This window comes from Spermophilus citellus, assembly GCF_964194105.1.
Source record: "Spermophilus citellus genome assembly, chromosome: 3".
NCBI classification, from domain to species: domain Eukaryota; kingdom Metazoa; phylum Chordata; class Mammalia; order Rodentia; family Sciuridae; genus Spermophilus; species Spermophilus citellus.
The window spans coordinates 11,998,720-12,026,701 of NC_138184.1; the positions used below are offsets into that span (position 1 = coordinate 11,998,720).

Consider the following 27,982-nt stretch of genomic DNA (forward strand, 5'->3'; position numbering starts at 1 on the left):
CGGTGGGCTCCCTTCTCACTGATTGGTGGACAGGGCGCGCGCGGCAGGGAAGGGCGGGGCGGCTGAAGAGCCGCAGTCTCGCGCCGCGGTCGCGAGCGTGTGAGGTGCTGTGTGCTGTGTTTCGCGGAGATAGAAAGCCGTATCCGCAGTAGTAGAAGCAGGAGCCACACTGTGAGGGAACCATGAAGCATTATGAGGTAAGAAACGAGGAAACGTACCGAACTGCCCCGTACACCTATTCTTTTTTCTACTTGGCGGGACCACGGTATCCCCGCTTTCTCGTCTGGTGCCTCGGAGAGAGCCGGACGGACGCGCAGGCGCAGTGGGCGAGCGCTGCGACCGAGGCTGCTCGTAAAACCCAGAGCGCATGTGCGGCGATGGTATTTATAAATCTGCAACCCAGGCTGTTTTGGGGGTGCCTTCTCTTGGGGTCTCTATAGGGCGTGGGAAAAGCTTCCTTGGAGCTTCGCCAGCGGGCCGAGTTCTAGAGTTTGTCCAGGGAAGAGCGAAGGTGGCGAACCCTTGCTTTCAATCCCGGAGTCTCGCCCAAACCTTGCACCGTGCTACCGCCTGGGGTTCAGGAAGGGGCTCTGCAATCAGTCCTCTCCTGTATGACCTTGGACCCCATCCTTCACCCGGCAAGTTCCCTGAGAGCCTAGGCAGTGAGGGAGATGCAACTCCACGGCCCGTTCCTGCCGAGCAGCAAAGCAGATCGGACTTTCTGGTGACCTAAGAGATCATTTCCGACAATCCCTGCTTGTCACCAAGGAGAAATCTTATGCCCGCAGCCGCTCTTGAAGCCCAAGTCATCTGACTCTTAATTTTAGGTTTCTTTTTCTCTTAAGACCAATCGTCTGATGTGTTTATCGATCTAGCTGATAATATATTAATAATTTATTGCTGACTTAAGTAATTATCATAAATAATAAACTACTGTATTATTATTATTAGAGGAAGAATAATTTTGCAAGTGCTTACTCTTGTGCTAGTGAGATTCTGTTACATTGTTCTCATCCTCACAGTCCTATGAGGTAGAAGATTATTTTCCCCACTTATGTAGAAGAAGAAAGTCTTAAGAAGTGACTTGTCCAAAGATCTCCAGCTAGTAAATGCAAACAGAAGAAATCAGGAGTTCAGGGTCATAGTTCCTTGCTACAAATTGCCATACAAATTGTTAAATGAAGCTGGGGATACAGCTCAGTTAGTAGAGTGCTCGCCTCACATGCACAAGGCCCTGGGTTCAATCCCCAGTACCTCCAAAACAAAGGAAAAAAAGATGTTCAGTTACAAATTGTTAAATGAAAAGTATCAAATTGAGAGATTTCTTGTTCTCCCTCCTCCTCAAATGTTAAAATTGTGATAAAATTTACCTTCAACCTTTTTAAGTATACAGTTCAGTGGTATCAAGTACATTCACATTATTGTGCAACTGCCCCTATGAGCTATCTCCCAAACTCTTTTTATTTTCAAGATTGAAACTCTGTACCCATTAACAATAAGTCCCTATTCCCTGCTCCCCCAGCCTCTGGCACCCACTGTTCTTGTCTCTATGAACCTCGAATAAGAAGAACAGATTTTTTTTATTGTTGTTTTCTTTTTGCTACCGGGAATTGAACCACTTGACCACTGAGCCACATCCACAGCCTTCTTTGTTTTTGATTTTGAGACAGGTCTTGCTGGGTTTCTGAGGCTGACTTTGAACTTTTGATCCCCCTACCTCAGCCTCCTGAGACTCTGGGATTATAGGCATGCTCTATTACATCTGGCCTTTTTGTTTTTTATATAAATTGGATATCACTACCTCTACCCATTCCCTTTATTATTATTTTTGGTAATTTGCCCAGTATCCTTTGGAACCTTTGATTGAAATCCTCATTTTTGACATGATGTCAAGAACAAAGAGGTAGGAGTGGATAATCTCTTATGCCCTGTTCATCTTTAGGATTCCAGAATAAAGTTCTTCTCATGTGGGTTCCCCTCTCAAACCCTCTGTCTAACCCAGGAGAAAAAGCCATGTTCAGTAGGAAAAACGCAGATGGGAATCTGCTAAGCAGGCCTGTCAGGATGCTTGGGCACTTTTTTCCCAGGAAGCTGGGTGCAGCTTGAGCACATAGATTGAACTTGAAAACATGTTAGACTCTACTTAAACTTTTCTCTGCCAGGAGGACCCTTGTTTTCATTCCCCAGCAAAACAGAAATCAGTGACCTGGTGAGGGGCAGTTGTTCTTGTTATCATTCTCTGTTAACATTGCCCAATACCTACTGAGGTGATAGCTAAACAGGTTTCTGAGGAGCTGTTGTCTTGCAGCCCAGTTCTCTGGGCAGGCAGATTAGTTTTACTCCCAAGTGTTTCTTCACAGCAATGAAAATAGAGGAGAGGCTTTCATTCATACTTAACAGTTTGAGAAGAGGTTTCAGTTTTCCACGTGAAAGAATATATTTCTGCTTGGGACTAAATCTGTCCTTCACCCTCCAGTCCACTGACAGGTTGGCCCCTGGAGAGAACTTAGAGAATATGAAGTGTAATTTATTTTTTACTGTTTGTGGTACTGGGGATGGAACCCCTCGCCTCATGTGTGCTGGGCAAGCACTCTACCATTAAGCTACACCTCCGAAGTGCTGTGTACATGTGATAGAAGTGATGCTCAGCAGAGTGCAGGACTCCTTCGCTGTCATATAGCTAGTCTGTGTCAGGTCAGGATTTGATGCATGGCAGTTAGTGTCTCAACTGGAGGGAGAGATTGGTAGCTGGTTTGCTAAATTTCTTCTTTCTTAACCACTCAGCCACATCCCCAGCCTGTTTTTATTTTGAGACAGGGTCTTGCTAAGTTTCTTACGGCCTCACTAAGTTGCTGAGGCTGGCTTGGGACTTTCGATCCTCCTGCCTCAGCTTCCTGAGTTGCTGGCATTACAGGTGTGCTCACCATACCTGGCTGTTTTGCTAAATTTCATATCACTTGCCAATCTCATCTAGGAGGAAAAAAAAAGTTCCTTGTGTGGCCTAGTTGAGATGAAGCTCGTAGCACAGGTCACCCTTGGGCCTTAGCTGCAGCCAGCTCCTTGGAAAGGCAGAGCAGATCTTGGGATTATTTGGGGTCAGAGCACGGGTGAGAACTGCTTATCCTAGGCTACGGGAGTTTTTTTTTTTATTGCTGTTTTTCACCACTACAGACAAAGATGATCCCAGTAGCAGCTAGAAAAACAGATTTTGCATCTGACAAATGAGCCTATAAATTCCTGGGAAAATCAATCCATCTTTAGCCTGTGGGAGCTCAGGTCACCATCCATTTCCTGCAGCCCAGGACCTGGAGGCTAGGAAGCCCTTATTTAGAATCTTCCATCTCTCGACAAGGGTAGTGCTTTTGGTACCCATCTTGCAAGTCATCCTAGACCAGTTTAATGTCTTACCTCAGGCAAGTTCTTGCTTTAGTTTTCTCCATGAGAATAAGTATGAAAGTTCTAGAAACAGAGTTCTGGTCAAGAGGCAATTGTTTGGAGTCAGAAAATTGGGTAGGAAGGTGACAGTTAAGGAGAAAGTAGACAACTTGTACATAATGGTGTCATAGGTGTGTGCACTTTGGACAGGCCTGGGGCTGAATCCTGGCATTGTGTTAATTAAATAGTTATTTGACTCAGATTAATTAACCTCTCTATGCCTTTCTGTGGTTGAAACTCACTTGATTGTGAAAGCAGCAGCAGAACATTATGAAATGGCTAGACATATGTAATATGTCTATGTGTAAAGGTTATGTGTAAAGGAAGAGGTTCATCCATTTCAACTGCTGTGCACATCCACTCTAAGAAGAAAATCCTGAAAGTACACAATCCTTTAATAAATCCCCAAGCGTCATGTTTTCATGTTGAATGGGAAAAAAGCAAGTCGCAAAAGATCCTATAAATATAAATGTGTGTGTGTGTGTGTGTGTGTGTGTGTGTATGTATGTGTATATGTATATGTATATATGTGTGTGTATATATATATATATATATATATATATATATATATATATATTTTTTTTTTTTTTTTTTTTTTGCTGGGGGTTGAATCTAAGACCTCACACGTGCTAGGCAAGTACTCTACCACTGAGATACACACTCAGCCCAAGGTCCTGTAAACTTAAAAAATTTAAAATCCCTCCGGGTATGGAGGTGCCTGCCTGTAATCCCAGTGGCTCAGGAGGCGGAGGCAGGAGGATCTCCAGTTCACAAGTCCTGGAGTCCTGGAGGTGAGAGCAGCATTGGGCCTGGAGAGCTGTGATCTGGTGAGCTTTGCACACCCCTCCGATGCTAGCATGCCTCCTACCAGGATCACAGTTTGTTGGAGGGGGGGTCTCAGGCTTTTTAGCTTCTTGTACTGAGCAGATGGTAACTCAGTTGGCAGATTCTCCTGGTTGAGACCTTTCTCTTATTTTTTATTTTTTTGTGGGAAAAAAAAAGGCGAGGTGCTAAGCAACTCAGTGAGACCCTGTCTCTAAATACAAAATAGGACAGGGGATGTGGCTCAGTGGCCAGGTGCCCTTGAGTTCAATCCATACCCTCCCCCCAAAATTAAAATCCTACCAAATGAGATTTCTATTCTTTATGGTCACATGTAGAAAAAGCATAAATTGTAATAATTTATAAATTTATGGTTATAGCATAGTAGTTAGAGGGGCTGTTGCTTATTTGGGCAGGAAGTAGTGGGGGAGCTTTAACTCATTTGTTTTTTTTTTTTAAGGAATCTTAAGTAAATCTGAAGGAAAATGTAAATATCTGTTAAACCTGGGAGTTGGAATTGCTTCTTTTTTTTTTTTTTTTCCAAACTGGTGGTGAGCGCATGAGGAAGTACTCTACCACTGAGCCCCCCGCCTGTTTTGTTGTTGGCAAATAATATCAAGGACAGATCCCATTTATTGTGTCTTCCGAGGACCCTGAGATTTAAGTACGCTTTGTTCATAAGGAACCTGAGACCCAGAAAGGCGAGGAACTTCCCCGAGTCCTCGTGGGATCCGACCAGGTCTGTGTGCCTGGTGGGTAGAAGAGCCTGGGCCACAGGGGGAAGAGGTTGCTGCTGGTGGCAGCTGGCCGTCCATGAGCCTGTGAGCACCTGATGAGGTGGAACCTGGGCTGCTTCTGCTTTACAGATGGGCAGACGTGGCCCAGAGAGTCAGGTTCAGTTGCTCCAGGTCATAGTGTCAGGAAGCCATGGAGCTGAGCCTGCTCTTTGGCTTATCTGGCTCCAGTTTTGTCCCTGTCACTGTCTTCTCTGTGGAGGCTGCACTGAGGTGGCTGGTGGCTGTGCTGCTCCCAAGCTCAGAGCTTCTCTTTTCAGAGGGTGGGGAGTTGTGGGTTGTGGTGGCCTCAATTGGAAGGACTGCCCCTGAGTCCTGGAGGTGAGAGCCGTGACCTGGTGAGCTTGAACCCCGGCCCATGCCAGCATGCCTTAGGCCAGGGCCATGTTTGTGGGGAGGGGGTGTCAGGCTTTTCAGCTTCTTGTACTGAGCAGATGGTAACAGTTGGCAGATTCTTTTGGTTAAGACCCTTCTCTTATTTTTTATTTTTATTTTTTGCAGCACTAGGGACTGAATACAGGGCCTCACACATAGTAGGCCTCACCTCCAGCCGTTTGTATTTTTTATTTTGAGACAGGGTCTCCCTAAGTTCTCAGCTTGGGCTGGAACTTGCGAACCTCTTCCTTGGCCACCCTGAGTAGCTGGGATTACAATCATGTGTGGCTGTGCCAGGTGCACGAGCAGGTCCTTTAACCTCTGGAGCCAGTTTCCTCCTCCCTAAGATGACACACAGGTGTGAGCTGGAGCTGGTGGCTAGCATCAGCACCATGCCAGGCACCACAGAGCAGACCTTTAACAAATATGGCAGACCTGTTCGCTGGCGGGAGGCAGCCAGGCCTCTGGAGGAGGCAGGGCCGAGGTGGAGAAGGAGGGCAGGAAGGGCTGTAAGTGGTGTTTTATTTACTTTTCTCCAGTAGGATTGAGTTCAGGGGCACTCTGCCACTGAGCTATGTCCTCAGCTCTTCAGCCCTTTTTTATTTTGAGACAGGGTGTCACTAAGTTGCTGAGGCTGTCCTCAAACTTGTGATCCTCTTAGGAGTTGCTGGGATTACAGGCATGTGCCACCAAGCTTGGCTGAGAGGTAGGTTCTGGGCATCAGTTGGGCATCATTTCAGCCTAACTGATGAGGAATAGAGGCCCTCTGAGCCCAGCAGAGCCTCTTGACTCACTGGCTCCTGAGGAGAAAGAAAGGAAGTTCTGAGTGGGAGCCTGCTTGGAAGGATCTTGGCTCTGATAAAGTTGTTGGGTTTCACCAGCAGGCTTGGCTGGGTGAGAAAGGCCAGAGACCTTGGGCTTGATCAAGGTCAGGCTGGTTCTTTTTTTTTTTTTGGTACTAGCAATTGAACCCAGGGCCACCTAACCACTGAGCCACATCCCCAGTCCTTTTTTTTTTTTTTTTTTACATTTTATTTAGAGACAGGATCTTGCTAAGTTGCTTAAGGCCTTACTAAGTTGCTGAGGCTGGCTTTGAACTTGCGGTCCTCCTGCCTCAGCCTCCTGAGCTGCTGGGATGACAGGTGTATACCTCATGCCCCACCAGACTGTTTTTTTTTTTTTTTTTTTGTGGTGCTGGGGATTGAACCCAGGGCCTTGTGCATGTGAAGCAAGCACTCTACCAACTGAGCTATGTTCCCTTCCCCAGGCTGTTCCTTAATGCCCTCTTGCTGACATTGACATTGACAGTGAGCTTTAACATTTTGGGACATTTTCCCCTACAGTCAGAGCACAGTAGTAATCATAGTAAAGCTACTGCTAATATAATACTTAATGCTTATCCTAACTGCGTGTGTGTGTGTGTGTGTGTGTGTGTGTGTGTGTGTGTCTGGCTGTGGGTGGAACCCAGGACTTCATACATGCTAGGCAAGTCCTCTACCACTGAGCTACCCCCCCCCCTTTAAGTGCTTTAATCTTTGTAATAAACATATGAAGTAGGTACTGTTCTTATTCCTACTTGACAGGTGGGGAAACTGAGGCAAAGAAAAGTGAAACAACCTGCCCACAGCTAGTAAGTGATAGAGCTGGGATTCTCTCAGCTGTATAGTGGGTTCCCTGTGGGTGGGTCCAGGGGGTCATGCACCAAGAAGGAAACAAGGACGGTGGTGAGGGACTTGGCCTTTGGAGGCCATGTGGCCCATCTTTGGGACAGTTACTAACTTGCTAGAATTTTATCACTTGTGAAACCAGGATAAAGACACCTTTCTCTGTGGGCCACAAGGTAGTATAAGGTACCCAGCCTGCTTCCTGGAACACAGTGAAGGTCTAAGTCATTAGGCAGATAAGGACAGATTGTTATGTGGGTAAGAACAGATTCGCATTCCAGGACACCTGGAATGCTTCGGGAGGACACTCAGTCCCTCTTGAAGGCCTCAAAACTTGCTAATCCCCAGGGCTCCTTAGCTTCCAAGAGATGGACTCATGCTAGCTAATTAGCCCAGGAGATGGAGGGAGAAGTCCAGATGCCATTTTAACGGTTTTGACATACTGTCATTCACCAGGAAGTCACATTTTGGGATGGTCAGCTCTGCTTCCTCATGGGTAGACCCTTGGCAAAGTTGAACCTCACGCGGTGCTGGGGAGGTGGCTCAGTGGCAGAGTTGTGCTTAGCATGCATGAGGCTCTGGGGTTCATCCCTAGAACTGAAAAAGGGGAAAACAAGCACCCACAATTCACTCAGCTCACTTTTAACTTCTTGTAACAAAGAACCCTCCAGGAAGCAGATCCTCGGATTCACCTCGGTGCCCAGTGCAGCTGCCTCAGCACTGTCCTTGCCCCCTCCATGCTGTCACCGGCTGCAGCCTAAGGGCGTTTCCCACCAAGTGGGAGGATCTCCGCACTCCCCCACTCAAACCCTCCCTCAGAGGCGTCCTCATCTGTCCCTTGCTGTTCCACACTGCCATTGTTCAGACACCACAGCGAGGCTCCTGCCCTGGGCACATGCCGTGCTCGGCCTGGATGCTCCGCCCTCAGTTTTCACATGCTGCTCAGTTTCAGTGTCACCCCAGAGGCCTTCCTAACCCTCTGCCTGCAGCATGGCCCGCCCCGTCCCAGCAGCTCCCAGTCCCAGCAGCTCCCAGTTGTGCCCTCCCTGGCCCGTCGTTTGGGTACCTAGTCAGACTGAGCTCGTGAGCACAGGGACCGGGCCTTGTTCTGTGGCTCCTGGTGTTGGCCTGGGTCAAGAGCCAGTGCGTTTCCTCCCTGCGTCAGGCTCCCTGGAGCTGCAGGGCCAGTGGGGGCCGCACTAGGGACTGGGCGAGCCCCTGGGTGAGCCCTGTGCCTTGCACCTTGGGCTGTGGCTGCCTGTGGCCAGTCCTTAGCGGTCTTGACAGGGAGGCTGGCTGCTTGTGGCCCCACCTTATCCCTGGCTGTGTTGCTCCCTGCTCCTTTCTCTGTGGCCTGCTGACACGGGACTGCTGTCACAGCTCTAGGCCACCCCTCGCCACACAGGTTTTGCTGGCCAGGGTTCTTATCACAGAGCTCTGCCTGTTTGCTACTCCAGCCCATCACTTACCCATTCCTGGATTCGTTCCACACACTTTTTTTTTCTCTACACCAATCATGCAAAGGTTACCATGACAAGGAACCAGGCCTCTGCCCTCCAGGTTGTTTCATCTAAGCTGAAGGACAAGGTACTTGGGGAAGGGGAGGAGAACAGTCTTCTAGGCAGAGAGAACCATGTGGTGTGCACAGAGGTCTGAGAGCCAGGCTTTGTGGGTGTCCCATGTCAAGAGATGAAGCTAGGGGTTGGGGCTGTGGCTCAGCGGTAGAGCGCTTGTCTAGCACGTGCAGGGCCCTGGGTTCCATCCTCAGCACCACATAAAAATAAATAAATAAAGAAAGAAAGAAAGAAAGAAAGAAAGAAAGAAAGAAAGAAAGGAAGGTATTGTGTCCAACTACAGCTGAAAAATAATTAAAAAAAAAAAGATGGGGCTGTGGCTGGGGCTCAGTGGTAGAGCGCTTGCCTAGCATGTGTGAGGCACTGGGTTTGATTCTCAGCACCACATACAAATAAATAAAGTCCATTGACAACTAAAAAAAAAAATGAAGCTGGCTGGCAGGGCTTTGTAGCTACCCAGAGGACCTAGGTGGGGGGGAAAAGTCCCTTTTTCTGTTGCTTTGACCTAAAAGTTTAACTATCAGAGGGGGTTGTATTTTTAAATCTGAGAGGAAGGGTACTCGCCTTATAAAGTAGTAATAGAAATATAGAGGGCAGTTGTTCCTTGTTCTGAGAGGGGCTCTAGATGGTGAGGGGCTCTGTGGGAGGATTGGGATGCCCCTGTCCACAGCCACGTGGTTAGTTGGAGATGGGCCCTGAGCATTTCCTAGTACCACTGGGGATAAAGCCCTCTCAGAAGCTGTGCCAGGCTGGCATACTCCCGTCCCTCCCTGTCTCTGCTCCAACCAGGCCCTTATGTAAGCACAACCCACTGCCATTCAAGACAGCCCTCGAGCCTTCGGGGCTTTGTGCTGGCTCCTGGGGCAGCCTTTCGAGGGGTGCATGGGAATGATGCCTGTCCCCAGGGTGGGCCTGCCAAGTCGAGGGAGGAGGGTGACACAGGCGTTGGGCTTTTGAACACCAGGGAACAGGCTGCAACTTGGGGGCTCACAGGACTGGAGCCCCCAGGGCCAGGGGGAGGAGAAACTGCTCACAGGAGGGGAGGAGGAGGTGGGCTGGGGGGGCAGAGCTGCCACATTGGTGCTTCTCGGGAGGAGGGCTGCGGGAATGTGGTCGCTTTTGGGGGCATAAATGTAGTCTAAAAGAGAACTGTTGTCCCTTGGTGTCACAGGGGATTGGCTCTAGAACAAGGACACCAAAATCCCTGGCTGCTCAAGGTCTCCCTTCTATAGAGAGACAGCTGTGGTTACAGAGGATCCACATAGTCCTCCCCTAGACTTAGGTCCTCGAGGGTACCGTGCAGATGGCTGTTACAGTGTATTGCTGAGGGATCAGTGAAGAGACTGGATGGGTTCAGGACAGATGCGTTTTGTTTTTGTTTGTTTTTTTTTTGGTACTGGGGATTGAACTCAAGAGCACTCGGCCACTGAGCCACCTCCCCAGCCCTATTTTGTATTTTATTTAGAGACAGGGTCTCACTGCGTTGCTTAGCGCCTCACCATTGCTGAGGCTGGCTTTGAGCTTGCCATCCTCCTGCCTCAGCCTCCTGACCCACTCGGATTACAGGTGTGCGCCACCACACCTGGCCAGATGTGTGTGTGTGTGTGTGTGTGTGTGTGTGTTTTAAATATTTTTATTAGTTATTGATGGATCTTTATTTATTTGCTTATATAGGGTGTTGAAAATTGAACCCAGTGCCTCACACATGCAAGGCAAGTGCTTTGCCACTGAGCTACAGCCCTAGCTCCAGATGTATGTGTGTGGTTTTTTTTTTTTTAAGTTTTCTTTTTAGTTGTAGTTGGACACAATACCTTTATTTTATTTATTTTTATGTGGTGCTGAGGATTGAACACAGTGCCTTGCGTGTGGTAGGTGAGTGCTCTACCGCTGAGCCACAACCCCAGCCTCCTAGATGTGGTTTTCAAAAAGTTTTTTGATCCATGGTTGGTCGACTGTGCAGATGTGGAACCACAGATACAGAGGGCTGCTGTATGTGGTTTGAATACTACTTGTTGCAGAGAATGGAGTTTAACCTGGGTGCCCAGCTGGCAGTGGGCCTGGGTGGGGAGTCCCTGTGCACGGACACTCTACTGGTGATCTACATCTCCAGACTTTATTTCTTATTTAGAGACAGCAGTTCTCCACATTGCCCAGGCTGGCCTGAGCAATGGTCCTCTGCCTTAGCCTCCCGAGCTGCTGGAATTACCGGTGTGCGCCACCTCACCCTGATTGTCTGGTAATTCTGCCATTAAGTCTCAGCTAGATCTTCACCTTTTCATAAGCTCCCCCTAACCCTCGTAACTTCTTTTGTTTACATTTCTGTGTAACACTCAGCACCCTCTGATGGAGCACTGCAGCCAGGTCCCTGGTCAGTCTCAGTGGGTGTTTGTGGAACCGGTGATCGTGTGTCAGTTACAGACCCCTGACTACAGATGAGAACCTGCCAAGCACTGAATGTTCAGGACCTTTGCATATCCCTAAGGAGTCTTGTGCTGGCCCTCATGCCTCAGGCATCATTTCCCTTGCAGTGCCTTTCCTGATCACCCGCTCTGGGCCATCTACACTCTTTTTTATTTCTCTTGGAATTTTATTATTATTATTATTATTATTATTGGTACTGGGCATTGAACCCAGGGGCATTTAATCACTGAGCCACATCCCCAATCCTTTCTTATATTTTATTTAGAGACAGGGTCTCACTGAGTTGCTTAGGGCCTCACTAATTTGCTGAGGCTGGCTTTGACTTCGTGATCCTCCTGCCTTAGTCTCCCAAGCTGCTGGGATTATAGGTGTGTACCACCGCGCCCGGCTACCTTGCTTTTCTTCATGGCACTGGGTGCATCCTAGTGGTATGTAATTGGTGCTTTGCCCTTGAGTGTGAGCAAGTTCAGGAGGCTGGGCATGTTGTACTCCCTGTAGTATCCCAGCACCTCAAACACTGCCTGTCATCTTGCAGTCACTCAGACTTTTTCTGACTGGGGACCAAGTCCTAATTATTGCTAAGCCCAGCACCTAGGACAGATCCAGCACATTGAGGAGCCCAGTGAGTGTTTGCTGAGCACATGAAGAATGAGAACTGCCTAGAAGAGGCTTTGGCGGAGTGCAGGCACCCTGCACACTGCTGAGTGCTGCGTGGTCTCTGCTGCAGGTGCAGTGCATCTGGGCTCTGTGGAGGAAGCGGGTGGCTTCCTGGGCCCTAAGGGTTTTCCAGCCTTAACCTGCCATCCCCAAGGAGAATTGGAAACTGGGTCATGGCTGGCTGAGCTGCGCAGTGTTGAATACAGTTTGATGGACTTGGTCGGAGCTCCTCTGGGCTACACAGAACCCTGGGGAGGCGATCAGGAGTTGGGACCCAGAAGGGCCACCCTGGCTGGGTAATGCCCACTGTGCTATTTGGCTCTTGGGGACCAGCTAGTGGGTGGTGAGGAAGTGAGCATCCTTTTGCACCTCAGGTGGTGACAAGACTTAGCTTTCAGAAGAATAGTGGGGGCTGGGGATGTGGCTCAAGCGGTAGCGCACCCACCTGGCATGCGTGTGGCCCGGGTTCGATCCTCAGCACCACATACAAACAAAGATATTGTGTCTGCCAATAACTAAAAAATAAATATTAAAAAAATTCTCTCTCTCTCTTTCTCTCTCTCTCTCTTTCTCTCTCTCTCTCTCTTTCTCTCTCTCTCTCTCTCTCTCTCTCTCTTAAAAAAAAGAAGAATAGTGGGGGCTACGGGGCTCATGACCTAGTCAGCTGTAAGATCGGTACAAGCAGAGGAGGTTTGTAGCATTGGATGGTTTTTGCTCTAATAAAACTCAACCTATTTTCCATCTGCTTTTTTATGTGAACACCACTTCTTAGTGTTTATATTAAAAAAGAGAATAACAGAGGCTGGGCTGGAGCGGAAGGGAGTGTGCTTACTTCCCATGCGTGGCACCCCGGGGTTGGATCCCAGCACCACCCGAAGAAACAAATAAATAAAAAATAGAATAATAAACGGCAGAATAAAAGTGATGCTGAACTCTGTCCCATTCTAGCAATAAGAAATATTCGTCTCAGGGCTGGGGCTGTAGCTCAGTGGTAGAGTGCCTGCCTTGCACGTGTGAGGAACTGGGTTCAATCCTCAAGTAAATAAATTAAGATAGTGTGTCCATCTATAACTAAAAAAATATTTAAAAAAAGTATTCATTTTAGGGATATTAACTAATTGGGAAAGAAAGGTCCCATTGGGACAGGTGGTGACTGTAACCTTCTGTTTATGGTTTGATGCTCATTAATATTTGTTATAGATTTATGCTGTTGATTTATGATCTATGCTGATATTGTAGCAATAGCTTAAAGGATTTTTCTTTGTACATATAGAGCCCTAGGGCCCTGAAATGTGTTTTAAAAATCAAACTTCAGGGCTGAGGATGGAGCTCAGTGGTAGAGCACTTGCCTAGCATGCAGGAGGCCCTGCGTTCCACCCCCAGCTCCTAAAAAAAAAAAAAAAAAAAAAAAAATTCAATTTGATCAATATGGTAGGAAGACTAGTAACAACTACCTACGCATGTATTAGGGTTAGATGCTGTGCGGAGGGGGCAGAATTCAACTTCCAGCAAAAAAGGAGCCAGTGTTAGAGTTTGTTCCATGCTCTCCCTCCCTCTCCCCCTCTCTCCCCACCCCTTCTCAGCAGAGTTCCTCTGTTGCCCCTGGCCTTGAACTCCTGGGTCTAGTGATGCCCCTGCACAGTCTTCTGAGTAGGTGGGACTGGAGACTGTGCCACTGCCTCCAACTGTAGACAGTAGGTCATGCACTTACTGAAGTATTTAGACTGTAAATAGAGCCCCATAACCTTGATATAAAAGTTTCAGTAATCTACAATAGGTCAGAAATTGCATCATTTAAAACTAACTTTTCATGGGCTGGGGACATGGGGACATAGCTCATTTGGTAGAGTGCTTGCCTCACATGCACAAGGCCTTGGGTTCAATCCCCAGCAGCACCACCAAAAATAAAAAAAAGCTAACTATTCAAGCTTAGGTAAAAAATATTAGACGCCAGCTTGAAAATGTTGGGGGTCTGGGCTGGGGCTGGGGCTCAGTGGCAGAGCGCTTGCCTTGCACATGTGAGGCACTGGGTTTGATCCTCAGCATCGCATAAAAATAAATAAACAAAATAACAAACAAAATAAAGATATTGCAATTAAAAAAGAAGTTGAGGGTCTGCTGTGTTTGGTGGTGAGCTCCTGCAGTCTTGTCTACATGGGAGGTTAAGGCAGGAGGATCCCTTGAGCCAGGAGTTTGGAGCCAGCCTGGGCAATAAAGAGACTCTTCGAAAGCCAAAAAATAAACAGAACAAGAAATGCTGGGGGAGCTGGGTGAGGGGGCCCATGCTTGTAGCTCTGGATACTCAGAAGGCTGAAGCAGGAGGATCGTTTGAGCCCAGGGGTCCAACGCCACCACCACCAAAACCTGCATAACATTTGTGAAATGACAAAGTATGATGCAGAGAATAAGTTGGTCACTTGCAGATGTTTCCATGTGATTCAGGTGGAGGGTGGGCCAGGGCCTGACCACTGCGCCTCCTCCCCAGTCTCCCAGACAGCTGGATGGTTAGTGGGCATTTCAGATTTAATGTGTCCCAAACTTGGCTCCAGACACCCACCTGCATCCAGACACCCATCCTGCCTGCTTAACGGCAGTTCCAGCCCCCTGTCACCCGTGCCCTAAGCTGTTTAATTGTTTTTTTCTCTTATGTCCCAAAGTCAGCAAATCCCTGGGCTTAGCCTTGAGAACACTTAGAATGGAACCCCTGCTCATCAGCCTCGCCCCATCACCAGGCCTACGCCTGGAAAGGGCCGCCGGTAAGTCTCCAGGCTTTGCAGGTTTTGTGGGCCTGGGACCCGGCAGCTCCTCCCCCACGGGCCACCAGGAGTACAGCCACTTGCAATAAGGCTTTGCTTAAGGACACTGGCGTTGGCATTTCATGTCGTTTTCAGGAGTCATGAAATGGGATTCCTTGATTTCTTTCCCCACAACCATTTCAACATGGAAAAGCCATGCTTGGGCTGTATGAAGATAGGAGGTGGGCAGAGATGGCCTGGGGCTGGAAGGCCCCACCCCTCTGTCAAAGACCCCTTTGTCAAAGGCATCTTTTTGTGCTGGGCGGCTCTACCACTGAGCTCCACCCAGCCCAGGAGCAGTTTTAAGAACATACACATGTATTTATAGGACTTTAATTGAGATCTAGTCTAAAATCTTTGTGGGTTTTTTGTTTTTTTGAGATGGGGTTCGGGGAGGTCTTGCTGCATTTGCCCAGGCTGCCCTTGAACTTGCAGTCCTCCTGCCTCAGCCTCCCAAGTCATGTGTGCCACCATGCCTGCCTCCATGGGGGACATTTGAGGAGACACACACAAAAAATCAAAACCAAAACAAAACTTAGTACTAGTGCTTCACAACAAAGACAGAATGCCAGCCTTCCAAAGGGGACAAAGGCACCATGAAAACCATGGCCACTCTGGGGTTGTTTCCTCAACTTCCAGTTGGGCCCGTTTCCACCCTTATTCCTTTTAGTCCAAGGGAAACCTTTGGGTACTCAAGTCAGGGTGGGAGTGGTGGTGCACACCTGGGATCCCAGGGACTCGCAGGCTCAGGCAGGGGAATCCCAAGTTTGAGGCCATTTGGGCAACTTAATAAGACCCTGTCTCAAAAAAGAAAAAGGTAAAAAGGGCTGGGGATGTGCCTCAGTGGTAAAGCCCCCTGGGTTTAATCCCCAGTCCTGCCCCCCCCCCAAAAAAAAGGAGAAAAAGTTGTCAGGCCACATCCTGCGCTGCCCACAGTCTTTCCTGGCTTCCCACCTCAGTGGAAGCTGAAGTCCTCCTCACCTCCCTGTTGGCATCTCCTCCTACCTCCCATTGTGCACTCCCTCCTGCCACATAGGCTGCAGCACGCTGACTATGCTATACCTCAGGGCCTTTGCACAGGTTGTTCTCCCTGAGATGCTCTCCCTAGACAACTGACAGGTCTCTCCTTTATTCCTTCAGGCCTTGGCTTCAAGGCCCCTGGGAAGGTCTTTCTTGATTAATTCGTATACAACTGCACCTGTTCTGTGCACCAGCCACTCCCCATCCCCTTTTGTTTTTTTCCCTGTCACATGTCACCTTCTAATATATTGTGTAAAAATATTAATTTCATTGTCTAGTCAAATGGCAGCCCCACATATGCAAGAATACGTATATATTTTTAAGTGGTGCTGGGGCCTGGCACATGCTAGGCGAGTGCTCTGCTGCTGAGCCACACACCCAGCCCCTGGCAAGGACTTTTTGTCTCTCCTTCCACAGCTGAGTCCTCAGAGCCCTTACAGTGCCTGGGTGTTCTTCATCTACAGGACAGGAGTCAGTATTAAGGACGGGACGGTGGGAGGATAAAGCCCGCTGTGGGGATCCCAGCTGGGGCTAGTGGCACACTGAGCTCGGGGGTGGACTCACCTGCCTGCTGCCCTTGGGCCAGGAGCAGTGGGCACGGCGGGCGGTCAGCTGGATGAACTACTCCTCCGGTCAGCGTGTCCGCAGAGCTCAGGGTCTCTGGCCCTCTGCCAGCTTCCTGGCTTAACTGCACCTTCCTGCCCAGAGATGGAGAGAGACCCATGTGTGGTCACCATTGCAACAGAGCAGCAGAGGTGGGGGTGCAGCTCTGGGCTGCCCCCAGGGGCCCGGGGCATGGAAGGAGAGTGACAGGCAGAACCCCGAGGAAGAAGGGGGTGTGCAGACTGTAGCTCCTGGGGTGAGCGCTGGCCTGTGGGGTCCTGAGCATTCTGTCCTAAGGAATAAAAGCAGATGGGTTCTGTCCCTTGGAACTTGTAGCTTGTGTGTCCTCGGGCGGGTGACTTGTGTTCCCTGACTCTTACCCTTAAAGTGGGTTAACAGTGCCAGTCTAATGAGCCTGGGTGCCAGTGAGCTGGGTGTCTCACTGGGTGAGAGTGGGCGGAAGGACAGGGAACAAGGATGGCCTGGGGTCGACTGAGGCCCCTCAGCAGAGATAAGGGCTTTCCCTTCGTCCAAAGGACAGGGACCTCCATCTGTCCCTGGAAACTTTTATTTATTTGTTTATTGGTGCTGGGCTTGGACCGGAGTCCTCAGGCACACGAAACACACTCTACCCCTGGGCCACACCGCCCTCCTGGGAGCTCAGAAGCTGCTCCTCCCACGCCTGCTCTGGGTGTTTGATCTGGGCTCTAGGTCAGGACTCTGGGTGAGCCTGACAGGCGGCTTAGAGCCATTGACTGGCCTCAGCGGTTGTCTCTAATTCCCAAGCATCCCTGAGAGGTAGGAACCCCTGGGGACATTCCCATTTACCCCAGGGAGGAGCAGAGGCCCGGGCAGGACGCTTGACACTGCCCCCTACAGCACTGCCTTAGCTGCCTTCGTCTGTGACAGGGAAGCCTGCAGGAAGCATTGTCCCACCCTACCCAGGTCCCTCTGGATGGTGTCAGGAGGTGACAGACCTTCTGCTCTGGGTATGGCCTGATTGTGCCAGGCTGAGTGGGCAGAGGCCGAGGCATGGCGGTTCCTGGTGCCAAGAAGAGAGGCTTAGCCCTCGGGGTCCCCAGCAGTGTCCTCGAACACGTGCAGGTGGTGAGCTGGGGTTGGTGTGTGAGTGGGGTGGGGTTCCTCTGAACACATCCAGGGTTTTATTTTGTGTGTGTGGTGCTGGGGGTGGACCCCGCGCATGGTGTGTGCGAGGCAAGCACTCCACCACTCCACCGGCCCCTTTTAGATGGGTCTTCCTGTGATGACCTTGAACCCCTGGGCTCAAGGGATTCTCCTGCCCCAGGCTCCCAGATAGCAGGTCTGAGGCTGTGCCAGTGAGCCGCTTCTGGTTGTCTGGGGATCGTCCTTCCCGCGCTCTGCGGGCATTCGGCCCTCTCATCAGGGGAGAGGCAGTGGGCAGCCGGAGGCTGCAGGGGCTGTGGGCCTGTGGGGCGGGCTCAGCGCTGGCACTGCTCGCTGCTGGCCTTGGGTTAAGTTGACCTTATTTTCAAGTCCCAGTTTTCTGAGCTGCCCAGCCGGTCCCAGTCCTTGACACCAGAGCCGGGGGAGGCGGGGCCAGCCCCACAGGCGCAGCCTCTGCACAGTGCAGGGGCGAAGGTGCTGCCTGGGAGAGTGAGTCGCCGCCACGCGCCTGGATGAAGCAGCCTGGGCAGAGCTGCCCTGGGTAGGCCAGCGCCTCCTGCACCTGGGAATGCCCAGGGGGCTTGTGGCCTAGGGGCCCCCAAGTCCCTGCCACGTCCGTCCAGTGTCTCCCTCCTCTAACATCTCAGTGGTTGCGTCAACCAGCTCAGGACCTTGTGAGCACTCGGCTGAGCTCCTCTGAGGCAGGTGCTGCCGGCTTGCCAGGGCCTCTGCCCTGGCCTCTGCCAGGTTGGAACAGCAACCCAGTTTCTTCTGGCCCTGGGCCTACTCTGCCTCTGCACCTGGCCCTGGCCCCAGATCTGAGAGCTGCATGGACATGGTCTTTTGGACCCTGGCTCCTCATCTTGCTAGCAGAGGGCAGATGGGAGTGGCTTGGTCAAGGACCAGGTCCACGTCTCCACCTTTCCCACCCTGGGTGATGTTCTGTTCCCACATGGCCCTTGGGGGAGGCTGGCACAACCCACTCCCCCACTCCCGCACCATGGAGAAAGGAGGTCACAGCTGAGGCCACTAGGGAAGGAAGTATTTCTGTCCCAGCAGGTGTGGCCTGTTGGCTTCCTGGCCGCTGGGCCCTGGGTCTTTTCAGCCTTCCTGGCATCAGGGTTGTGACTTGATATTTCTGGAAAGTAAAAGTGAAGGGAGCCGAAAATGCTGACTGCGTCAGGTGACACCCTCCTCTTTGCCTTGGTGATGGGGTGTGTCTGTCTGTGCTGCTCAGGCCAGGCCTCCACCCTGGGGCTGGGCAGTGTCCCCAAGGAGTTCAGGCTGTGGGTGCACCAGCCCTTGTGTCCCATGTGAGGACCTGTTTCCCGGGCTCATAGGTGGAAGGACCTTTTGGACTGTCTGTATACTTGCCTGGGCCCTGGTTGCTCGGAGAGACTGGCACGGAGCAGGGAGCACTCCATCTCCGTCCAGGCAGGTGCTGGCCAGGCTGTCAGGGCCCAAGAGCCTGCTGGAGCTGCCTGTCTGAAGGCTGTGTGTGCTGGGTACTGACCAGCATCGTGTGGGGCCTCCAGAGGGAGGCCTGGGGTGTGGGGGCCTTGCACATGAGAATGTCGGGGCTCTGAGGCATTTACTGCCAGGTGACCTGGTTGCGCTCCTCAGCCTTGGACCTCGGCTTCCTTGTCTGTGAAATGGAGCTGATGGCCCCTGTCCTGTTCCCTGGGGCCACCATGGGCATGGGTGAGAAGCGTCTGGGAGTCTGCTGTGGTCTGGGCTCAGAGGCAATCTTGGCTGCTGTCCCCACTGCAACCATTGGGCGGGTTTTAGGACACACAGAAGTTCCAGGTTCATTGGCTGGCGGGGGTCCACAACATCACTGGCCCTCAGCCTCTCAGCCTCATGGTGGGGGTCTGGCCTCATGGTGGGGGCTCCTCAGCCAGCAAGGCCACCCAGTCTTGTTTACAGAGGGAGGGGCCTGGGGAGCGCCAGCCCAGCTGTTGTGAAGAGGACACCCTGGCCCGAGAGGCCTGCGACTGAGCCTGCCTGCTGGCTGCTGCGGCTGGGGCGGCACACGGTGTCACTCACTCGGCTCTTCAGCCTGGGCCTGGCAGGGCCTGTGCTTCTTGCTGGTGTTGAGTCAGAAACCTCACTCTTTGCACCTCTGTCGCCCTGTCCAGGTGGTCGCTGCCCGCGGTCCTGCGACCCCGCCCTGGCCTCCCAGTGTCTGTCCCACTGCTCCCATTTACTCCTCTGGCAGCAGCCAGCTGTTGACACAACAGTCAAGCCACCTCTCTTGCTTGAGAACCCTGCCCAGCACCCCCCACCCCCATGAAGCCAAGGCCCCCTCAAGGCCCATGGCCCTTCTCAGTCTGTTCCCGTCACCTGTCACCTCCCTCCCCTTGCGCGATGTGCTCTGGCTGCTGGCTTCCTTTCACTCCTGACAGTCCTGAAGAGCCCGGCCCTGCAGCCTCTGCACTGCTGCTCCCTCTGCCTGGACACCCCGGCCCCCGGCTGCATGTGGCGGTTTCCTCCCTTCCCACCGGCCTTTGCTCCGACACCCTTTCCCAGGGAGGCCTTCCCTGACCACTGTTTAAAATGCCCATCCCCTCGCTCTTGTCCAGTCTCAGCCTGTTATTCTCCACTATTCTTGGTGACAAAACAAGTCAAGCCACTGTTGTCTGCCTCTGCCCACCTCCCTAACTAGAGTGCAAGCCCCATGAAGGTAGGGAGGGGCTTGGCTTTGTGCACTGCTGTGTCCTAGGACCGAGAGCTGTGCCTGAGATATTGGGGACGGAGGGAGGAGCAAATGAGTGCGGGGCGGTGGCTTCCCAAGGTCTCTGGCTGGTCAGTTGCAGAGTCAGGGTTAGAATTCACTCTATGACATTTTACACTCCAGCCACCTCCTTGATGGCTTTGGGCTGGCTGCAGTGGGTACCTTTCCAGTCATGCCACAAGGGGGCAGTGAAGAGTGCCTCAGCCTCTGCAGGCGGCCACCGCTTAGTCTCTCCCACCCACAGGTGTCCTGCTGTTGCTAGGGTTTAGACTGGAGGCCACTAGGTGGGTGGGGCATCATGGCGTAAGCTCTCTGACCTTGGGCCCCCTCACAGCCATGGTCAGGATTTCTGGAGAAAGGGCCTGAGTGCTCAGCCAGGGCCTTGGCTGTTTTCTGCAACTGCCACAGTTGTTTTGCTAGAACTCATTTATCCATTTATTGTGGCCCTGGGATTGCACCCGGGAGTGCTCTACCACCACCCGCTCCCTCAGTCCTTTTCATTTTGAGACAGGGTCTTGCTAAGTGGCTGACGCTGGCCTGGAACTTATGATCCTCCTGCCTCAGCCTCCCGAGTGGCTGGGAGTACAGGCATGTACTACTGCACCTGACCAATAATATTTATTCTTAATAAGATTTATTCTAGATTGGAAATGTTTATGTAGTTTTTTGGATACTGTTTTCTCTGTAATTTTAAAAATAACCCTATGAGATGACATGTAGGGGCAGCAAACTTTGCAGATGAAGGAGGGCCCGGTAGCCAGAGTGCTGGGCCCCACAGGATTGCGGAGCTCAGAAGCGGTGGAGTGTGGCCTCCTGCAGGCAGCTCCTGTGCCCTAGGGCAGGGTGCCGGGCAGTGCCTCTGCAGCATGGAGAAGGAGGGAACCAAGGAAGAGCCTGGGCTTGGCAGGCTGAGGGTGGGGTGCAGAGGGGGCAGTTCCACACACTTCATTTAGGAAATGTCTGGGGTCAGTCCTGTAAATAGATGGCCAGGCCCAGAGGCTCTCTGAGGGCCTGTGGAGGGGGAGCCTGGGGTCTAGTTCAGAGCTAAGGCAGAGGGGGCGGCCAGTGCAAAGACCCTGCACCTCCCGTGATCTCTCTGCTGTCCTTTCCTGCCACTCTGGTTTCCTCATGTGCCAGATGGGGACAGTCCTGCAGCTCTGCTGCTTTGGTGGCTCTAGGCACTGGTGCTAGCTCATAACAAGCGCGTGGAAGATGGGAGCCGCCTCTCTTTACTGTACCTACCTCACCACACAGCTGCAGGGTGGGCTTCAGCCCCCCCCCAAGCCAGCCCTTGGCCGTGCCCTGACCTTGTGGGAGCACGGGATGCTGTTGGCTGGCTCCTGGAATCTGGGGCCTCTGGGTGAGAATGCCTCCCAGGCTAGTGGAACTGTCATTACAGAGCCACACTCCTGCATCCCATGCCAGGGCTCCTGCCCTCGTCCTTGTCCTCTGCCTGTCCATTGTGCCTGCCACCACAGGGCCACACCCCCTGCCTGCCACCAGAGTGGGGATCTTATCTGTGACCCCCCTCGCAACCTCCCTGTGTCCCTGTCTATCCGTGGAATGTCTCCCTCCCCTCCTGCTGCCCCCCAGGGCTGGGTCTGAGCCTGGAGCCTCTCTGTGCTCAGGATCCTCTGCCTGGGGCCCTGCTCAGCAGACACCTGTGCCCTGTGCCCCTTAGGTAACCACCACCGCAGGGTGGCCTCAGGCCTGGGCAGGCCATGTGAGTGGGGTGGGGTGCAGTGGGGTGGGGGATGGGAAGAGTGAGGTGAGCTCCCCATATTAGGCCTCAGTTTCAGGGTAGAGGGTGGGGGCTTCTCATTTTGATGGGTAGGTGTGACCAGTTTGTTACCCTCTGTGGAAAAAATAAATGTTGCAGCTGCCTACGGGTCAGTCAGGTGGAGCTGCTGAGCCTGGCTTCCAGTCTCAGCAACAAAAAAGTTCTTTGTTGAAGTGAAATTCACATAAAATAAAATGAACCATTTACAAGTGTAGGATCCAAGCTGGGTGCAGTGGGGCGCATGCCTGTAGTCCCAGCCCTTGGGAGGCTGAGGAGGGACTTTCTCCTGAGTTTGGGGCCAACCTGGACAACAGTGAGACCCAGTCTCAAGAAAAAATGCAGAGTCCAGTGGCATTCAGTGCGTTCTCAGTGCTGTGCAGCCACCACCGCTGCCTGGTTCCACAACCTTTTCATCACCCCAGGAGGGGACCAGGTAGCCCTGGGCAGTCATGCCCACCTACCCCAGCCCCCAGCCCCGGCCACCCCAGTCTGCTGTCTGTCTACCCTGAGCATTTCATATGCATATGGAACTCGGTGTCCGGCTGCTGCTTTCACCAGCCCGACCCCCCTTGTGTAACAGAACACATTTTACTTTCTGTCTGGTAAAGAGTGTAGAGGCGGTCGTCCCCCCCTCCCCCCTCCTTGCACCCACCAGAGCCTCCCAGTTCTCCTTCTGGGAGAAGATGGCTGCTGGGCGTGGGCGTGCGGGCAGGACATGCAAAGCCACAGCCATCCCTTGAGGACGGATCGTGCTATGGTGGCTCTGAACTGGGGCAGCTCCCACCCTGGCCAGCACTGGGTGCTGCCCTGTGGCTCTGGCTTACCTCTCTGTGTAGTGTGGCAGCTCCTTTGGGTGCCGAGCACCGGCTTGGGCGCTGCTGCTGTGGCTGTGGTGACTGTGGCCCTTCTCCCAGCTGCCCCCTCCTGCCACCTGGCTTCCTTTCCCAGCAGCCAGCTGGGGTCCCAACAGCCTGGCTGGTGCCCCCCCTCCGAGGCTGTGGTCTGGTGCCGGGGGTGAGGGTGGGGGTGGGGGTGAGAGGTAGGGTTTCAGCCCTCCCCCCGGCAGCTGGCCGGCAGGGAGAGGGGCTGGTTGTATTTTAAGCTGTTGAGTGGTTCAGCAGGAACTCGGAGACCTCCTGTCCTGGTGGACACTGCCGCTCTCCTGTGGGCCACACCGGCTTGAAGGCATGTGGGCACTGCCCGCCAGGGGCCCAGGAACTATTAATATACCTGCAGCTACGGGGCCGGCGCTGTGCCCGCCTGCGCCCTGCCATTCCAGCCCTTGCCAGTGCCGTCCTCTCCTTGTGTCTCTGGTGGGCCCCGAGGGGTATGACCAGCTCCCTTTTTTAGGCCTCTCCATATGCTAGCTGCTCTCTCTGGCCATGTTTGTCCCTGTGGGGGTTCAGTAACCTGTCCCCCAAGGCCACAGGACTAAGCAGAGCCCAGAGATGATAGCAGGTGATGTCTCTGATGGGGTTCAACTAGGCAGCACTGGCCAGGACTTCCTGGGCTCTGTCCCCTCAGGTCCAGGCCGTGGGGTAGGCATGTTGGGGACGGGCAGGCTGGCCCATGTGCTGCTTGGACCTGCTGGTCAGCCGGAAGCCAGGATATGAACGCAGGCTGCTGCCCTTTGCCACCATGCTGCCTTACTGGGCAGGGCTGCCTCCTAGGGGACCTCTCATTCCCGTCCCCAGGACCCATTGTCATGGCTGCTTCCCGTCTGTCAGACATGCTGGTGCTTCCTGTGCCCTGGCCCAGGAGACCCTGCCTGCCCCTGAGCTGAGGCACAGGGATGTGCCATGCCCAGGGCACTTGGGCTGCAGGGCAGGGCTGGGTACAGCTCACAGTGTGCCCTGTCCCTGTCCCTGCCACTGTGGTCAGGAGTGTGTGAGGTGAGCCCCTTCCTCAGGTGGGCTCTGGGTGGGTGGACGCCCCCTCAGCGGCCCTGATGGGCCTGCTCTGGGCCTCTGGTCCTGCAGCAGTGTGTCGAGTCCCTTTTTCTCAGGCAGCAAGTAACTGGGGGCCTTGGAGCTCTGAGTGGGGAGGGTCCACAGCAGGGGCCGGCAGGGGCCAGCTCAGGGTGACCTCCAGCTCTGCTCACCATGACTTTACAGTGGGACCTGCGCCCACCCCCTGGGGCATTCAGGTCTTTCCTGACCAGTCTGGGCACTGCCCACCCCCGCTCCAGCAGCCTTCTCTGACCTGCTGGTCCCTGGTGCTCCCTCCTGCCCAGGGCAGCCCCTCTGCACCAGGCTGTGTGTGAGCTTCTGGCCTGGATGAGGGTGTGCTGGCTGAACCATGGGAAGACTACCCACTGGTGGCCTTGAGCAAGGCTTGGGGGGAACTGGTGAGAAATGGGTGGAGGGGGAGGCTCCGGAGGCAGGGGGTCGGGATCTTGTAACTTGCCTGCAACTTCCTGTTCTGGGTCGTTTCCACTTAGAGAGAGGCTTTCTGCACCAATAACTGTGGAATCTGTCACCTTCCTGGGAACACAAATGCACAAGGAAAATAATCCGAGTGTCTTTTACAGCTCAGAAGGGGAAATGGATGATCTATCTCACGGATTCTCAAAATAGCTGGGGTTTCTCCCAGCGTATTGAACTGCTTATGCCTGAGTTGGGTGCTGGGGCCTGGGCCGGCTTCTCACCCTCTTCTGGCCACTGGCCGGAGGCCCCTACTCTGCTCAGGTCAGGGAGGGGCTGACGGGCGTCTGCCTCTAGGGATTGCCTTGGCTGCCCTGGTGCTGTTGGGGGACTGTGTCTACTCCAAAGCCTCCTTCAGGACAACCTGGTTCCTAGGGGCTGCCCTCAGGATCCCCTTGCCCCCGCCGCAAGGGGACTGTGGCATGACTCCTTGGTGGGCTCAGTCTGGGACAGTTTTATATTTAGCTGTGCTGTGGCTCTGGTGCCACTCGGGTTACATCTGGCACACAAGCCGGCAGAGCCAGGGCAGGCGCGGGCTCTCTTCCAGCATTGCGGCAGAATTTGATCGCGCCAGCCCGGCCCAGAGCTGCTCCTCGTGGGGAGGTCCGTGGTGGGGGCTGACGGCCGGCAGCTGGGGTGGCAGCCTGGGTGGGCAGAGCGGAGCAGCCGGGCTGGTGGCGGGCAGTATGGATATCAGCTTGAGCCTGGTGGCCCGGGAGGCCAGCCAGGGGCTGAGCCCTGGCCTCAATGGCTTCCCCCGGCCTGCACCTCCCAAGACAACCAAGAAACCTAAAAAGGCTGTTCTCTTTTTTGAGGTGGAGATTCTAGATGCAAAGACGAGGGAGAAGCTGTGTTTCCTGGACAAGGTATGACCGCAGTGCCCGTGACACGGCCACAGGCCCCAGCTCCTTCCAGCCCTTTCCCCCACACCTTCCCTTCAGAGGGCACAGGAGGAATGCTGTGATGTGTGGGACAGAGTGGGCAGTCGTGGCCCCTGGGTGTGCCTGGGAGCTGGTCTTCTGGCTAGGGGAGGAAGCAAGGCAACCTCAGTGGAGCCCGTGGTCTGCACTGAGACCTGTTCCCCTGAGGCCAGTCCCCGGGCAGGGGTTTGGACCCCATCATTCCTGGGCAGAGAGGGGCAGCAGGGGAGCAGGCCCCACTTGCCTTGTCGGCCTTGCTGGGCTGGGGGCCATCCTGGCTTCCTGGTGGCACTGGAGACCCCTGCTGAGTCCACACTGGCAGAGCCTTTGCTGCACCTGCCTTGACCAGTAGGTGGGGGCCTGGACCCCATTCCTCTCCTGTGCCCGTAGCTGCGGCCCAGTCCTTTCTCCTGACCCCTCTCCATCCTGGGTCTGGGCTTCCCCCGGGGCTGATGCCTCCTTGCTGGTCTTTCCCCAGGTGGAGCCCCAGGCCACCATTGCAGAGATTAAGAACCTCTTCACCAAGACTCGTGAGTCCAAGGAGTGCCACAATGAGCATGGCACTTTGGGCAGGGTCCTCTGGGTGGGACCAGGTCCTGTGTGTTTCTCCCTCAAGGACCTGTAGAAATGCCTCCGTGTGGCCCAGGCCTCTCTGGGCTTGACTGCAGCAGCGCCCCCGCGTGGCCATCAGGAGGAGTGCCCTTGTTGGCTTTCGGAAGGACAAAATCCTGCTCTGGCAGTGCTATCCTGGCCTGTGTCCTGGAACAACACAGGCTCAGAGGCCTTGCCTGGGAGTTGGGGGGGTCCTTGAGCCCCGGCAACACTGAGAAGCTGGCACAGTGGGTGGGCAGCTTGTAGGCTAGGTCCTGCCAGGCTGAGGGTTGTGACACTATTCTCCCCACAGATCCACAGTGGTACCCCGCCCGCCAGTCCCTCCGCCTGGACCCCAGTGAGTACAGCTGTCCGCTGGGCTCACCCCCTGGCTTCCGGGTGGCAGTGGGAGAAGCTGGGGCAGCCCCTGAGTCCTGGCCCACCTCTCTGCAGAGGGCAAGTCCCTGAAGGACGAGGATGTGCTGCAGAAGTTGCCTGTGGGTACCACAGCCACGCTCTACTTCCGGGACCTGGGGGCCCAGATCAGCTGGGTGACGGTGAGTCCTGACCCCTCCACCAGCCACCTTTGCCACCAGCCACATTGGGAGACTCACTTTGCTCCCTGGGCCCTCAGGTCTTCCTGACCGAGTATGCTGGGCCCCTTTTCATCTACCTGCTCTTCTACTTCCGGGTGCCCTTCATCTATGGCCACAAATATGACTTCACGTCCAGTCGGCACACAGTGGTGCAGTGAGTGGGGTCAGGTGGGTGGGAGGGGGGAGGACAAAGGACAGGAGGCCTGTCGGACCAGCCCCTGCTTCCCCACCAGCCTCGCCTGCACCTGCCACTCTCTGCACTATGTCAAGCGCCTGCTGGAGACGCTGTTCGTGCACCGCTTCTCCCACGGCACCATGCCCCTGCGCAACATCTTCAAGGTGGGAGCCTGCCACTCACCTTCCTGGTCCTGAGTCCGCCCGGGGGACCCGTCTGGCCCTGCGTCCCCGGTCACTCACCCCTCGGCCCATCCCTGCCCGCTTCTTTTCAGAACTGCACCTACTACTGGGGCTTCGCAGCGTGGATGGCCTATTACATCAACCACCCTCTCTACACGCCCCCCAGTAAGTGGCTTCAGCCTGACCCCCACCCTCGAGCAAGCCCTTGGGGCACTAGCCCTAGTGTCCTCCCCTCACGGCCTCCCCTCCCTGCTTCCTCCTCAGCCTATGGAGCTCAGCAGGTTAAACTGGCGCTGGCCATCTTTGTGGTAAGGAGTCTGGACAGTGCTGGGGGGTGGGGGGCCTGGGGGCTCTGGGCTGACCCTGCTCCTCCTCGGACAGATCTGCCAGCTTGGTAACTTCTCCATCCACATGGCTCTGCGGGACCTGCGGCCAGCTGGTGAGTGGTCTACTGGGGTTTGGGAGTAGTTGGGTCAGGTGGGAGAATCTCACCTGTTCCTCCTGTCCTGTCCCCCAGGGTCCAAGACCAGGAAGATCCCGTACCCTACCAAGAACCCCTTCACGTGGCTCTTCTTGCTAGTGTCCTGTCCCAACTATACCTACGAGGTGAGGGCCGACCTTTTCTCCCCACTCCTTCCTGGGTTTAGGGTCCCTTGTGGAGGGGCAGCCTGGTGTGGAAGGTGCTTTCAAGCTTGCGGTCTGGAGATGGAGACTGCTGTTCCTGTTCTGGGGCTGGGGGGGGCGTGTGGCCTGGCCTGTCGTATAGCACTTCCTTTACCTGGGGTCCCTCCACATCGGAGCTTGGTCCTCACTGTCTCTGAAGAGGGTTGAGGGAGGTGGCAGAACAGCCTGTGTGGTCCGCCTGCTTGCCCTCACCTCCACCTGTGCTGCCCACAGGTGGGGTCCTGGATTGGCTTTGCCATCATGACACAGTGTCTCCCAGGTGAGCCCATCACCCCTCCCTTGGTGGTGTCCTGCCATCCTGCTGGGCAGCCCCATCTTGACACCCCCTGCTCTGTCCCACAGTGGCCCTCTTTTCCTTGGTGGGCTTCACTCAGATGACCATCTGGGCCAAGGGCAAGCACCGCAGCTACCTAAAGGAGTTCCGCGACTACCCACCCCTGCGCATGCCCATCATCCCCTTCTTGCTCTGAGCCACTTCCGCTCCACCCGGGCTCAGTCAGGCCGGGCTCAGTCAGGCCAGGCTCTCATCCCCACCCCAGTGTCATTCTGGGGTGGCTGCAGCTCTGCATCTGGAATAAAACCTGTCTGCCC

At 53.8% G+C, this 27,982-nt stretch overlaps 2 protein-coding genes across 9 annotated transcripts in view; one reads left to right on the forward strand and one right to left on the reverse strand.

Moving 5' to 3' along the window:
• Positions 1-24,300, reverse strand: part of DNAJB1 (DnaJ heat shock protein family (Hsp40) member B1) — a 35,882-nt gene extending 11,582 nt beyond the window's left edge. The window contains exons 1-3 of one of the 4 annotated variants that reach the window (XM_081284342.1): positions 22,645-22,838; positions 18,306-18,444; positions 16,122-16,255 (exon numbers count right to left, since the gene is read on the reverse strand). The gene's annotated coding sequence lies outside the window, so the exon portion shown is untranslated. Of the gene's footprint in view, positions 1-16,121; positions 16,256-18,305; positions 18,445-22,644; positions 22,889-24,222 lie in introns of those variants that run through there. The other 3 variants (XM_081284344.1, XM_081284343.1, XM_081284340.1) reach the window with 3 other exon arrangements.
• Positions 58-27,982, forward strand: TECR (trans-2,3-enoyl-CoA reductase). Of its 5 annotated transcripts, none has more exons than XM_081284337.1 (13): positions 58-197; positions 25,059-25,109; positions 25,642-25,693; positions 26,068-26,112; positions 26,208-26,311; positions 26,389-26,504; positions 26,584-26,689; positions 26,800-26,872; positions 26,972-27,015; positions 27,089-27,146; positions 27,225-27,313; positions 27,605-27,650; positions 27,734-27,982. In XM_081284337.1, the coding sequence occupies exons 1-13, from the start codon at positions 183-185 to the stop codon at positions 27,859-27,861; spliced, it is 927 nt and encodes a 308-aa protein (XP_081140463.1). In that variant the 5' UTR covers positions 58-182; the 3' UTR covers positions 27,862-27,982. The 5 variants fall into 5 exon arrangements, with proteins under 5 accessions (XP_081140463.1, XP_081140462.1, XP_081140461.1 ...); XM_081284336.1 differs by lacking the exon at positions 58-197 and adding an exon at positions 17,178-17,267; XM_081284335.1 differs by lacking the exon at positions 58-197 and adding an exon at positions 23,254-23,358.

What these genes read in the sequence shown, in the direction of transcription:
- TECR (XM_081284333.1), top strand. Translation starts at nt 24,930, where the DNA reads ATGGATATCAGCTTGAGCCTGGTGGCCCGGGAGGCCAGCCAGGGGCTG. An exon ending in GTCCCTCCGCCTGGACCCCA is followed by an intron (nt 26,113 to 26,207) that starts GTGAGTACAGCT and finishes ACCTCTCTGCAG; the next exon opens with AGGGCAAGTCCCTGAAGGAC. An exon ending in AGTCGGCACACAGTGGTGCA is followed by an intron (nt 26,505 to 26,583) that starts GTGAGTGGGGTC and finishes CTTCCCCACCAG; the next exon opens with CCTCGCCTGCACCTGCCACT.